The following is a 15,123-nucleotide window of genomic DNA, read 5'->3' as shown; positions in this document are numbered from 1 at the left end:
ACATGTGCACATGGCCTCATCATAGGTAAGAGACTCACCAGCATCTATCACCATAATATAATCCATAGAGGGTGCAAAACGTGCAAGCAATCATCTATCTCTACTAGACAGCATCTAGGCTATGGCCCCCCATCCCAGAATGGTATGGCTGAGTGCATGAATAAGACAATTCAGGAGTGAGTCTGTAGTATGCTTAACCAAGTTAGCTTACCACATCATTTTTGGGCTGAAACAGTTACTATTGCCTTACACTTGATTAATCAATCCCCATGTACTACTCTTGACTATCAAGTTATAGAGGAGGTATGGTATGGCAAACCTCCATCATATGTTCATTTGGGTATCTTTAGTTGTAAGGCTTTCTACCATGTTCCTAAGGACAAGCACAATAAGTTGGATCCTAAGTCTATGAAATGCATCTTTCTTGGTTATGGGGTTGCAGGTGAGATGTGCTATCACCTATGAGATCCACAAGATTAGAAGGTTATCTGCAGTTATGATGTTATTTTCCATAAGGAGAAAATGCATAAGCAGTCTAAGCAGATCACTGAGGTACGCAAGGTAATATTTTGTGGTCAATTGATGCTTAATACCCCTCTCGTCACAAAATTGCTTAAAGTCTTTAAAGACATACTCACCCCCATTATTTGATCTTAGGCATTTCAGCATATGCTCAGACTAGTTCTCAATAAGAGCTAGCCAATGCTAAAATGTAGCCAAAACTTTTGATTTCTGCTTACTAGGATTTTCCCACACCTTATGTGTACAATCATCAATGAAGGTGACAAAATACTTCATGCCACCTAATGACTTGCAGGGCATGGAACAACATACATTTCAATGAATAAGATCTAAAGGCTCGCCCATGTATGTTAAACCACCTAATGACTTGCAGGGCATTGGCATTGGGTACCAAAAATTTTAGTTATAGCCGAGGAGTGAAAGATACTGCAAATGGATAAGCATTTTCATTTATTTCAAAGACGTACCCAAGGTGACGATGATAAAGAGATACATGTGGAACTACATCCACTGCCAAAATATGGTCAACTAACCTAGATACAAGCAAGGATAGAGAGTATTGGACTTAGTACCACATGCAATGACAAGACTTCTATGGGTAATCTTCCATGAGAAATCACCAAAAGAGATAGCATAACCTGCATCATTCAAAGTGCCATCAGAGATAAGGCTCTTTGTGAGAGCCGGGTACATGACATGCATCATGAAGAGTAAACATGCTACCTAAACCAAACTACAACTTCAACATCACCATTACCAACTATCTCTGATGTTAGGTCATTTACCCAAATAGACAGATCCAATCATGTTGTGATAGGAGTGAAACCACTCTCTATGAGGGGTCACATGAAAGGAAGCCATTGAATCTATCAACCAACACTAAATATATCTTGGCAAAGCATCAGTCAACTATGAAGCATCAAAATAAGAAGTTGTTAGTATGAAGTCATTATCAAAATTAATTTCACAACATTAATCTCTTTAATCTTGATGCTAGACATACTAGGGACAATGCTATGACCATCATTTGTGTCTTGCACTTTATCCTTGCCCTTTTCCTTGTGTTTGTCCTTGTGCATTTAATGGCAATGTGGCCTAATATGACTTGATTTCCCATAGTAATGATAAGTCAATGAGGACTCATGGTAGCCATGTGGTTTACTACGAGACTGTCTACATGATTGAGAAGGAGACTACTAAGAGTCTCTTCCATGACATTCATTACCACCCCTACCATGATGGTCTCTAGCTATCAAAGCATGAGAGGTGCAGAAGCATCGACATTCTTTCTATTAACCTCTTCATTCAAGAGTGCACCCTCTATATCTTGCAACTTTAACCCATCAATAGGCATGTTTATACACATAACAGTACGAAACGTATCCCATGACTCCAGTAGTGTAACCAAGAGAAACAAAGGAGGAAGATTACCCTTGACTTCAATTCCATGTGAAGAAAAATGGCTAATTATGGAATGAGACTCATTTAACTAGACTGACATGGAAGTGCTCTCCTTAATGGGAAGGTCTATGAGTTGCTTTAGCTGATACATCTAAGAAGCAAGGCTTTGCTTGTCATAGACATTGCAAATCTTATCCCATAAGTCCCATGTGGATTGCCCATTAGAGACAATATTAAAGAAAACTTGCTTAGAGAGGGACAAAATGATTGTGGACTTACATAACTCATCCATTCAGCCCAATCGTTTAGGCATATGTAAGGATACATCTTCCTTAAAGTTTCTTGATTGTCAACATATGGGGCTAGTAAATATACTTTTCAAGTGATTTGTTCATGCTAGAAAGATCATGCCAATCAATAAATAGCCACATCTATACTACACACAATAAATTAATGTTCATGCTATTCTAAAAAGAAAAGTAAATTCAATAAACAAGCTCGGTGACAATGAAATTTGCTTAGGAAGAACCAACAGCAAAGTAGTATAGCAAGAAGAGAGAATCCGATGTCAAAGTGGGCAATGCCCATGATAATGATCGAAGAGTAACATGAGGCTTCCCAGAATTAGATGGGGCCATTAAGAGCACAAGTGAAGAGCCTTTGAGAAGAAGTAAATGTGTTACATAGGAAAATAGATTAGGCTTAATAGAATGTTGCCTAATTATTGGAAACACTTGAGAGACCACTCTACCAGAGTCCATTAAAAAATAGTGCAATGATGCATGGATTTTGAGCAAATTCTGCGGGTGCTCCCACATGCCACAAATGAACAAAATATAAATATTGATATTGAGATGGACTGCTTAAATGTCAATGAAGCTAGTCCATCCCATAAAATTGAGTACAACATTTTTATGTAAGTTGTAAATATCATAACATGTTTATATGAAATATCATTGCAAAGTTGTAAATACCAACCACCATCCTTTTTAGTTGTATTCTAACATTATCTCAATTATGTTACATTTCAATTTTACTTTGAATCATGTGTTATGTCAAATCATGTAAGAATCAACATAAGCTACGATATCCACATATCAAAATGTTCGTAGGAATGAAGTAATAACTAACAATAATTTGAACTTCAAAAAAACATAATTTCAAATAGAACTAGTGCTTTGCTCTTGTGTTATAAATATTTTACATTTTTAAATTTTTAAAATTGACTAACAACGCTTACAAAATTGCACAACCACACCTATATCCTCTATGGCATTTAAGGCACACTTAGGAATCCACTTGCTTTTCCAGGTTTACATCTTCACCATGTCAAATTCCAAGGCATTGGCCATAAAATGCAATGATGCAATGGATACACAACAGAATACATAAAATGGTAGATGATTCACCAACTCAGCAAAGTCATGTGTATCCACACAAGACAACTTTGAGTTGGGAATTACCTACCATTTTGTACACCATCTTGTGTATCCACTACATCATCACATTTGTAGTCAATGCCTCTTGCATCATTCCATTTTATGGCCAATTTCTCCTACTTTTATGATCATAATTTTAAGCTCATTTCTTTGAGTTTTACACTATAAATGTTTTGAGTCTCAAACTTTTGAGTTTTCCTCTACTATTCAATATATCTACTTAAAGAACACCTTCATAAAGCAAAGATGCATAATTCTCTAAATTTTTACTTATCCTTAAATAGGTTTGCTTGAAGAATAAACTCATCAAGTAAAACTTTTGCTATTTTAAGTTTTCCCTTAACCCTAAGCAAGTCTACTTAAAGAGTAAATTTATCAAGTATAGCTATCTCTAATTTTTAATTTTCTCTTAAAACATATTTATATTTAAATTAAAAATTCTTTCTTAAAATTAATTTTTAAACTAATAAATTAAATTTAAATACTTTAATTAAAAGTCAAACTTGTTTTTTTATTGAATTATTTAAAATTAAATATTTGATATTATTTTAATAAATTGTTTAATTCATGTTATACTTTTTCTTATAAATCTCACAAGATACCATAATGATAAATTAAATACTTTGATAACTATTTGATTTTCTAATGTCTTTACTTATGTCTTCAAAATCCCTTAATTACAAAGATACTTTAGATATGGAATGAGTGAGGCAATCCCCATATTGTATGAAAAAACATTCGTATGAAAGCATTTGTATATCAAAAACATTCTTTCATAGGAGTCCTCAAATCACAACAGCATATATGCTCCTAACATGAGGATGACGCTTGTAAGACTATTGTACTTATGTTGCAAAGTGAAAAGAAATCAAAGCTAAAAGTTGTGGATAAAACTTGGCTTAGGAATCACTTATTGCAATGTACCAAAACAACCAAAAAACAACAAATGCCAATTATTGCATTATGCATGGTTGCAAAAACATGCAAAAATGGCTTGCAAAGATCTCAAAATGTACCTAAAAAGTGTGTATTTTCCAAATCAAGTTGTTTTATATGTCCTTGAGAACCAAGTTCACAGTACATGGTTTCAATAACCCAAATCCAATGAGTTCTACGAAATATGTGGGTTCATATCCATAGTCCCTAGCTAGCTTGCAATGTCAAGGCATGTGTATGTTCCTTACATGCACAAGAGGGTTGAAGATAGGTTCTTTACATGCAAGAGCTTTTTATTATTGCAAATTGTGAGGGTTGAAGGTAGGTTCTTTACATGCACAAGCTTTTTATTATTGCAAATTGTGAGGGTTGAAGGTAGGTTCTTTGCATGCGTGAGCTTTTTATTATGGAAAATTGTGAAGATAAGTTCACACAACCGAAAACTTTAGAAAAATTTCAATAACGAGACTCACAAGTGTGATTCTCCTATACTTGAGTTTAGGTGTATCGCGAAAATACCATTGTATTGTTTGGTCACTCTTATGTATGTTGGATATGCAAAGAAAGAGGAACTTAGTAAGAAAGGGAGCAACGTTTTGATCATGAAAAAGCATAGCACCCAATACTCACAAATATAGTCATCCATCTCTTAAGCAAAGCACAAGATCTCAATTGGAAAATGGAGAATTTCTCCATAACAAATGTTGGAGGCTTTGAATAACATTAGAAAATTTTGATGCATGCCATACCTTTCAAGGGGATTGGTGATATCCCAATGTTGGAAACATGGTTGAATTCCTAAGATATTAGAGCCTTTTATTCTCAATTGGAAAATGGAGAATTTCTCCATAACAAATGTTGGAGGCTTTAAATAACATTAGAAAATTTTGATGCATGTCATACCTTTCAAGGGGATTGGTGGTATCCCAATGTTGGAAACATGGTTGAATTCGCAAGATATTAGAGCCTTTTATTGGGATTATTTTTTCATAGATGCTTTGAGCTACTACCATTATTCCTTTGGCTATAACTCGAACCATTAATTTGTCTCGTTATAGTAATCGATGACCCTAACAAGAGTAAATTTACAAGTTGAGGGACGATATAGCTTCATAGCCATTGTACTTTCCCCAAGAAGAATCATGCATAGAAAGTTATATGCATAAATATTCATATGCAACTGCTCATGACACTTGATCTACTAAAAAATTTACTACTAGATTGTGCTAATTGAGCTCTATGCCAAGTAATATGTCTCATCTGGGTACATAGCCAACAGCTATGAGAACAAAGTCGTTTAGAAACAAATGAAATGTAATATTCTACCCTATTTTATCACTTCTAGCATCGTGTGCTTTGCCTCCTCTATCCAATCGATTACTCTTATAGAAGCTACCACAACGGTACATCTATTGTGCAAGACAAACACATCAGCATTTGGGTTGCTTTACCTTAGAAAGACCCTTCAAGATTATCCTTTCAATGGGCTGAGTCACTACATAGCTTGAGGGCTACTACCAAGGAGTGAGAGGTTGGTTGAGGATCTAAGAATTCCAAAACTTCAAGTGCCATATGCAATCGCTCCCATAGTGTTCATGTTTTGATATGCTTGTATCTCACATTTCACAGTTGTGTTCATGTAGTATGACTCATAGTCATCTCTTTGCGCTCGATATTGCCTCATTTTCCTTCGTAAATAGATGTGTTTGTCCCATACAAACAAACAATTGCAACTCTCTTTCATGCTTAGTGACCCAACATTCACAAATGGTTTCACTTCTCATACCTCTTGAGCTTTCCTTGCACTCCCTTAGTTTTAACTTGCCACATATCTACCCTCAAGTGTGTTTTGGAATATATCGAGCCTTCCGGACGGTGGCTACTTCTCTCATGTTTACATCCCTATTTGCTAAAGGTGGCCTTCTGGATTGTCTTCACTACATTCTCTACTACACCAATTGACTCACTCCCTTTGTTTTCACTTGGGCACATATCTGCCCTCAAGTGTGTTTTAGAGCTAACATTGTTGATGGTGGCTATTTCTCTCATGTTCTCATTCCGAACATATCTACCTTCACTACATTCTATTAAACCAATAGACTCACGAATGTTTGTCACGACTCCCTAGAGCTTTAGGTTGCACTTTTCCACCACCATAGCTCTGGAGTCGGATCAACATTTTGGTTGGCAAGCCACTACCACTGATTTGAGGTAGTCAAGTTCATTATCAGCACTCTCTCCTATAATGATGCTATTGCTCTAGGAAAGATAAGGACCAACATTGTAATCTATTTAGACTCGCTCCACTAGGAGACTACTCATGATCTCTAAATCATCTGCTTATCACTAGAAAGATACAAACGAGCTATTAACGAGCCAATATGCATGGATGTAATATATAGATCAAAGAAACTATTACCCTAATTGTATTAAAACTATCAGCCACCGAGGTATCACACTCTCCATTGGGCAAACTTACTGGATACCATAGCATCTGTACTAAAGTTGCTTGCTAAGCACTCTGGGTTGGGACATTTCTTTTTTCTCTTAACACATTTGACCAAAGGAAACATTATGAATACCCATACAACATCTGCTCTAAACACAGTTTTAAACGTTTGCATGAGCAGCACAGAAAGGCTAGGATCCTGTATATACTTCAAGCTTGCCCCAAATGATTTTTTCAGGGATTTGTGTTGATGTGAACAGCCTCTATCAACAACCTCAAAGATCTTAACCCCTCTTATCAAGAGCCTCAAGTGAGTATCCCAACAACAAACTGACTTCATTGATGAAAGTTCTGTAGCTTATTGTGACTCATGCTAAGAAAACATTGTTACACAAACATACCGAGAACATGAGAGAAATATGTTCGGAATGAGAACATGAGAGAAATATGTAACACAGCTCAACCGAACCATACATTGTGAGGAGTTCTGTAGTGTGTGAATCCAGCTGCTTGCAAGCCATAGATTAATTTAAGCTTCAAAAATTGTTGCACATGGGCTGATAGGACGGACAAAACACTCCTCCTGGAGTCATTATACAGCTCAACATAAGCTTTTGCATTGTTGAGTTCTTTAACACTCTTGGCATATTGTTCCACTTTCATGGGGAAAATATTCCAGCAGGAGCAATTGAATATGAAAGTTGCAGCACTACTGTGTCGTGTAGCTTCTCTGCTCCAAACATCTCCAACATAAGTCTCCGACATGAGATAAGATCTTTTAAGTACTTTGAACTACAGCTTTTTGGAGCCTGTTTGGTGCATAGAGATCTTGCCTCTGGATGTCTCAGTTACAATAAAGCTCTTTTCTGTGAGCTTGTCACTGATCTTTGAAATTATAATTTTTGGTACAAGCTGGGAAAATACCCACATTTATCATCTGACTGAATACTCAGGAAGCTTAAGATCGTCGACTCCCCCAATAAGCTTGCTAGAAAGAGATGCAGAGAAAGCAGTATATAGACCTGCATTTGTAGAATGCAATAAACCTTTGTCCAGATTCAATTATTAGGTTACAGGCATTCTACTACAAGGTACTGCAGTAAACAGAAAAGATCCTGAAATTCTTCCCATGCATTTGTTGCACAGGTTGCAATCCTGATAAGGATGTTTCATATGCCAAGAATGCTACTTCAAAGCTCAAATCAACACACGGTATTTAAATTCACCACTGAATCAAAAGCGTATCGGATTCTTAAGAAAACAGTACCTTTCCTGTTGTGGCGCTTATCCAGCTGAAAATGTGCAATCTTCCAATATAATAAACCAACAATGTCAAACCACACCACCCCCAGTTCCCCCCCCCAAAAAAACCCACCACTAGCACAATTTTTTTTTGTATACTAAACACACTTTTTTTGTGTGTGCCTGGGTGATGATGGATGTATACTAAATCCACACACTGGATGTATACTAAACACAAGAAGTTAGACACCTCTATGTGTGTGTGGGGGATGATGGATGAATACTAAACACAATTAAGTTAGACAAAAGGAGCCATATCTTCTGCATAGGGGAATGAACATTAAGTTCCCAATTCAGGAGTCCTAGAAGAAGCATGCCATCACACCATGCGATTTATGTGAAGCCTACTCTAGTGGAGACAATGCAGACAGTCATGTGAATACTTTGACAAAGCTTAAAATTTCTTAGGTGGCTTCATTCTCATCCTATCCTCAGTCTGAACATCATCATCCTTATCCTCGCCATGCTTTTTTGTGCTTTTATTAGACTGCTCTCACAAATATTTGCATAAGTTTTGCAAGCTTAAGTATTATTAACTAAGCTCCTTCTGACTTGCCATTGATCGCCATGGTCATCAGTCAACTAGGCTAATCATGTTAGAACAAGAATATGGCATCCAATATTGGGTATGGAGCTCATGTGTGACCAACAGGCTATGGCGGACGGAACTCCATTTTGTGTGCGGGGGGGGGGAGAGAGAGAGAGAGAGGGAGAGAGAGAACCCTTGCAAGTGCACAAACTGAAAGATAGATTGATAATGATAGATGAGATATGTGTAGTTATAGTACAAGTGATAGGACCTGAATATATAGGCTAAGGTATTCACTTACACCTTTGACCCTTATTTAATACGAAGTGGTGTAAAAGGTGTTCACATCTAAACATGCACTTTTACATATTATATGTGTTCACACACGGGGATAGATAAATCTAACAAACCCCCTCTTTGAGTCATGGATGACGAAACACGTTACATGAAACATATGAAAAAGGAAAGGAAAGGTCTTACCTTGAAGAAGCAATATCTAATCCCGTACAATGATTCTGGAAAAGGAGATATACGTAAGAGAGAGACAACACGAGGTACAACATGACATGGTCTACTGACAAGCTCAGGGACCCGATGTAAGTCATAGTTCAGAGGTGCATGTGCATGGCTCAAAGGCTGATCAAAAGACAACGTGGCTCAGAGGCACTATGTAAACGCCCTGAACGACGTAGTATGCTTAACAATTATGATTTTCACTTGTTTTCGAGATTTAATGTAAAAGAGAATGAACACTTAAAGCTGAAAATGAAAATTACTCACAAAATTACAGCCAAGAAAATGTAAAAGTAATGGAGACAAGATTGAGGGTTGAAGATGGGCAAACCAACCCCTCCCCCTCCCCGCGGAAGGAATGTATTTCTGCTCAACCCAAGTCCCTTAGGGAAGAGCTCAGTTACAATCAACCTGAGAGTGAGGAGAAGTAATTCTCACTCTCACAAGATCATGCAAAGATGTACAAACACACATGCATTATCTATTATGCTATGATAAGAACTGATTTCTTTACAGTATGAGAGAAGAAAGAGGGAAAATCAGCCATTCTCCATCGTTGATCAACAGTACATGGATAGGGCTTGCTTCTTGTTGCTAAAATGGAAGAAAAAGCTCGAGAAGGAGGTGCTGTAATGAATTTGCAGGCTTGTTGTCCTGTAAAACAGCAGTGATAGAAAAGGGAATATGGAGAAATTTGATAATAGAGAAGTGGGAGATGATAATGAAGATGGATGGGGCCAGTTTTTGGCTATCTGTGGGTGCTGTACATGAGTTTACATCAAAGAAAAATGATGCTGAATGAAGAAAAACGAGCTCTTATTTATAGGAGAGGAAAGAGCTAGTACAAAAGGGGAAAGTGGAGTAGCACAAGACAAGTGTCTAGCCACATGTCATGAGATGTGATAAGTGGTAGGACACTTGGAAACTTGTGTGACAAGTGTCTTGACACTTGTCTCTTCTCTATGGCCTTCCTTTTTGGGCTGAATACTGTCAAGAATAGAAACAACCAAATTTAGTAAGCACAGTCAGGCTATTTTAGAATGACATCCCTATTTTTTAGGACTAGCATTTTTAGGCTAATTCGAAGCTCCTAAAATTTATGACCTCCTAAAATTTAGGGACCCCCCCAATATGGGTGTCATATGAAAGCTTTTTCCGTGTACATCGCAAAAACGGTATCAGAATCTTCATGTGACTTTCCTATGCAAAGAAATGTACATTTCAAGTTTTCAGTCCACACATGCACATTGTACAAGCATTTCATGATCATGTCATCTTATTGATTGTAACTGTCTATTTTGGTGGATCTAACCCACACTTCAAGGCATCAATCCTTTCTGTGTGCGAGTCTAACCCTGATATGCGTGAGTTCTGATCACAAGCGCCCAATCGACCATATAGGTGGAAGTGTAAACTATCTTTTCTCTAACCCACCGCGTGGGTCCACCATAACCTGTGACCACTCATCAGTGTGGCCAGCTCCAATGCACTTTTCTTTATATATAATTAGTGCAAAGGAAACAAATTTAATAAATCATTATATAGACAAATTAATGAAAAAGGATACACATTCTGTTTCTATAGAGTTGTACACACTAGGCACATGACTAGAGGCCAAATACACAAATATAGCTTTCAGGATCAACTTAGAGGTCATGCACAAAGTGGCTAGAATCCCCCCTGAAACATAACTCCTTGGTGAATAGGATGGAATAGAAAGAAATACAACTCATTTTGGATTAAAATCCAAGCAAGGGATCCCACATAGATATTAAAAATTTAATAAGTGATGGAAAGGTCTTAGCACGTGTGTGACCATGGCCAATGTCTCATTCCAATCACATTTTAATATATTTAAACTTTACTTTTTTTAAAAAAATAAATTTTTAAATTTTTATCAAAAGTAAAAATCCCCCCTCAATGTTAATATATCAAGGACATTGCGATCAATATTGATTGCTTGTGATGGCATCGCCAAGCAATGTACGCCTGGCAGGTCATTTTTTTTACCAATGTTAAAGGCGAGCGCTCGAGCAATCTTCAATGTGTCATCAAAGGCCTCAATTTCATGTAGACAAGTGCCAATGTGAAAAGGTCAAAAGTTCGAAGAAGATTTTGAGAATTTAGGCTCAGATTGAAAAAGCCCTAAATTTGGTCATGAAATTTGGAGAAATTTTGAAGAAATTTGAAAATTCCCAAATGCATGTGAACTGCCCCCCTTAAGAAATAATTAAACCTTTATGATTAAAGGTTGAGCAAATAGAAAAAATTTGAATGTGGCTTATCCATTCAATGATGGACCAGCAACTGATAGGCAACTTACGTGGCTGGGCTGTAGGTGGGGATAGGCATGTGGGAGTGAATGGGCATGCGACTATGCAAGGCTGTTGGCAATTCAGCGGACGGACAGGCACGTAGGCAGCTTGACAGGTTGTGCGAATCTCTAATGTGGACAGTCAGCCGTCGTACAGATAGCCACCAAATGAAACACGTAATGTTTGCAGACAAGAGGCAAATGAAACACGCGATGTTGACGGGCAAACAGCAGGCAGGAAGGCGCACAGAGGTGGCAGGTCATGGCAAAGAGGGAGTCCATAGGCAGGTCTGAAAGATCTAGGGGGCATGATGGGAGTGATACACTTGTAGGAACAATGGCCAAGTCAGTGCTTCCTCTTCTTCTTCGTCTCCTTGCTGAACTGAAGTGCTCAGCAGTATCTCTGCTATTTGTTTCTTCTTCTTCAAGCCACACTTTGCAACAACAGCATGCTTCTTGGATTCTCCCTCTCTGATACCACTATTGAGTATGGAGCTCGCATGTGACCAGCAGGCTATGGTGGATGGACGTCCTTGGAGGTGAGACATACATACATACATACATACATATAGAGAGAGAGAGAGAGTACACACAAACTGAAAGACAGATTGATAATGATAGATGAGATATGTGTGATTATAGTACAAGTGATAGGGCCCGGTATCCACCTACACCTTTGACCTTTAATTAATGCTAAGTGGTGCACTTTTACACACAATAATGTGTGTTCACACACGGGGAGAAATAAATCTTGTATCCAAAAGATACATAATTGATGGTTTCAAGATTATGCTTCAAAAAGTGGTTACATGTGCAGCTTAATAGCCCTTTCCTGCACAGATTTCACCTCAAAGTCCAAGCTTTTTTTTTACAGGAGCAGATATAATTGTTGAAGCCTCTGGTTGTAGCGATGACTAGTTTATATACATATGGAAGTTTATGATGACACTTCAGGAAGTTAAGTTATATTTTTGTGCAATACCTTCCAAACCTTGGAAATAACATGTTTTTTCGAGAAAGGGGATTTCAAAATAGATTTTTTCATTTAGCTTTTTCCTTTCATAGTTGAAGCTTGTCAGCTTGCCTGACGCTAAGTTAAGCTTTCTCCTTCGTTCTCATCAATTAGCGAGAGCTTGTGGCTTTTCAATTAACTCGGCATTAATTTGAAGAAAATCTGTTGTTAATGGCGAATGAGTACTATATTGAGCTACCAAAACTTGCCCCCCTAAATAATCATATTTTTCTGGCATTTTTTTGGCTCATTGAACAGCCTCTAAAAGGTAGTTTTGATTTCTGTACAACACTCCAGGCTTTTTTTGGCTCCAGCATGTTTTATAAAAGGAACTTTATGTGCACACCATCAGTCCCTTGCCACCATCATTACCTTCATCGTCAATCATCTTCTAGGGCACCGCCTTTGCAAGGCTGCTGCCCATCAACCGGTGCAGCCACTACCCTATGGAGGTTCTGCCCAACCAGTCAGCTGCTGCCCAGCTGCAATGGTGCTGCCCAATTAGCCACTGCAACTGCCATCTACCTGTTGCTGCCACCCTGCTTTAGGAGCACCATGTACATCTTGCAATTTGGTTCTCCACTATCTCCATCTTCAACTACCTGCTGTTGCCTACCTTTGGAGGACCTTCAGCTGCTGCATTTACATCATCAATACACTCCTACAGCATCTGGCTGTTGTTCTGCCATCTCCTTTCCTTGAAGGCTGCATTTTTGGGTTCCAAGATGTCCAGCATCGACATCATCTACTACAGCGATTGGCCACTCACAATCCATCTCCAAAAAGCCTGTGTTTTTGCTACCAACTGCTACATGACACCTATGCATTGACTGACCCTCAGCTACTATGGTTTCATCACCCTCAGCTCCAGTCCACTGCATCAACTGTATTATTGGTGGTCTGCTGTACTCAGGATCTGTTATCAAAGGACAACACTCTCCAACCATAGTCCACTTATGGACGTTTCCATAAAGTATAATTCATACTATACCGTGCTATATCAATCACGATTCATACTATACAGTGCTATATCAAAAGTTTAAGAATAAAGGCAACCTGACAACTTACAAAAAAACACTCCTGCTGTCGTGCTCGCTGCAGCTCCAACCCCCCACCATCGTGCCAGCTCCCCCCGCCTCTATCCCATCACTTCCCCATCATCCCCCCTGCCTTCTATGCAAAAAAACGCTCCTGCCGTCGCGCTCGCTGCAGCTCCAACCCCCCACCATCGCGCCAGCTCCCCCCGCCTCTATCCCATCACTCCCCCATCATCCCCCCCGCCTTCTACGCCGCCTCTCCCCCCAGCACAACCCCTCCCCCCAGCGCGACCCCCCACAGCGCCGCCTCTGCCCCTGCTCGACTCCTCCGTGTTCAACACCCCTGCACAACCCCTCCCCCTGCTTGACGTCACCCCTGCGCGACCTCCCACAGCGTCACCTCCGCCCCTGCTCGATGCCTCCGCCCCCGCCCCCGCTTGCTCGCCCCCGCCTGCACCCCCCCCCCCCCCCCTCGCTTGAACCCACCCTGTCCTCCTGCTTGAGGAGCTGTTTTCCCGCCCCTCCACCCTGACCCCTCCACCTCCACCGTCTGCCCCTCCGCCTTTTCCCGTACGGAGGCCCAGCTCTGCCCGACAGGCCCAACACGCGTTCACCCATTGCGAGCTGACCTATAGCAGCGTTCAACACCTCCCCCACCATGGAAAAAGAATTCCCCACCCACCCCCCCCCCCCCCCTCCTCGCCATCGACCTCCTCCCCTCCAGTTGCTCCCTTCCTTTACAACAACATCCCCCCCCCTCCAGCAGCGCAACAGCGTGAGTGGTAGTCCTCAGCAGGGACGCGCAATGAAAACCTCAAGTCAGACGCCGGTGCATTCTACAAGTGCCCCCCAATCAAATACCTCGCGCGTCGTCCTCTCTAAGGAACAGCTCTTAGCAGTCCGTGCCATAGAGTTGGAGCTTAAGAAACAGTGATCTTTGGTCAGGTAGTGGGACACTCCCCATCCAGGGCCCATCTTCGGGATTGGCTTCACTCCACACTACACATCGGCACAGCGCAGATTGTGGAGGCAGTCCTAATGGGTCAAGGGATCTTCATGGTACAACTCACCTCAGCAGACGCAGCACGGGAGCTACTGGCTAGCTCACCCTATGCCTCCACGAAGGGGATCATCCACATCGTTCCCTGGTACAATGGCTTCACAGTGGAGACATTTGCGCTCCACAACAATTTCCTTAGACACCCGATCACCCTACTCTTCCCCGGACTTTGGACGGCTCTTCAACGCTGTCCTTCCCACCTCTTTCGCAGACGCAGTGATAGCCGCAGGAGTCCCAAAGATACGAGTGGCAGGTGGACACTTCTTCAAGTAGCAGGTCCTCGTGGTTGGGCAGCCAGGGCAGTGTCTACGATGCCATGACTTTGGGCACTTGGCAACAGAGTGCACACACTTCGAAGCTAAGGCGACTTTGTCGACAGGTCCACAGGTGGACGTGGACGGCTTCACGGGTCCAGAGACCACAGAGAGGGAGACAACAAGGGGGGCCGCAAGCAACCCCTCAAACACAACCACGGCAACAAGGAGCAGGAGGGCAAGCATTGCCTCCTCGACCGAGCACTACGCAACCCCTCTCTCCTCGCCCTATTCAAATGGACCACATGCCTACACATCCACCCCCCACGGAGCCTGGTTGATAGATGCCTTGGTG

The 15,123-nt window shown here is 40.4% G+C and overlaps 1 protein-coding gene across 2 annotated transcripts in view; it reads right to left on the bottom strand.

The window, feature by feature from the left end:
- Positions 1-7,127: 7,127 nt before the first annotated feature.
- Positions 7,128-15,123, bottom strand: part of LOC148011753 (putative magnesium transporter NIPA3) — a 50,532-nt gene continuing 42,536 nt past the window's right edge. The window contains exon 9 of one of the 2 annotated variants that reach the window (XM_087670139.1): positions 7,128-7,769. In XM_087670139.1, coding sequence (XP_087526265.1) covers positions 7,681-7,769 — 89 coding nt within the window. In that variant the 3' untranslated portion in view covers positions 7,128-7,680. The remainder of the gene's footprint in view (positions 7,770-15,123) is intronic. The other variant, XM_087670140.1, reaches the window with a different exon arrangement.

This window comes from Lygodium microphyllum, chromosome 28 (assembly GCF_053477565.2).
Source record: "Lygodium microphyllum isolate KBCC chromosome 28, Lygodium_microphyllum_v1.1.10, whole genome shotgun sequence".
NCBI lineage: Eukaryota > Viridiplantae > Streptophyta > Polypodiopsida > Schizaeales > Lygodiaceae > Lygodium > Lygodium microphyllum.
Note: the sequence above shows the minus strand (reverse complement) of the source record. Positions and strands in the feature narration are given on the sequence as shown.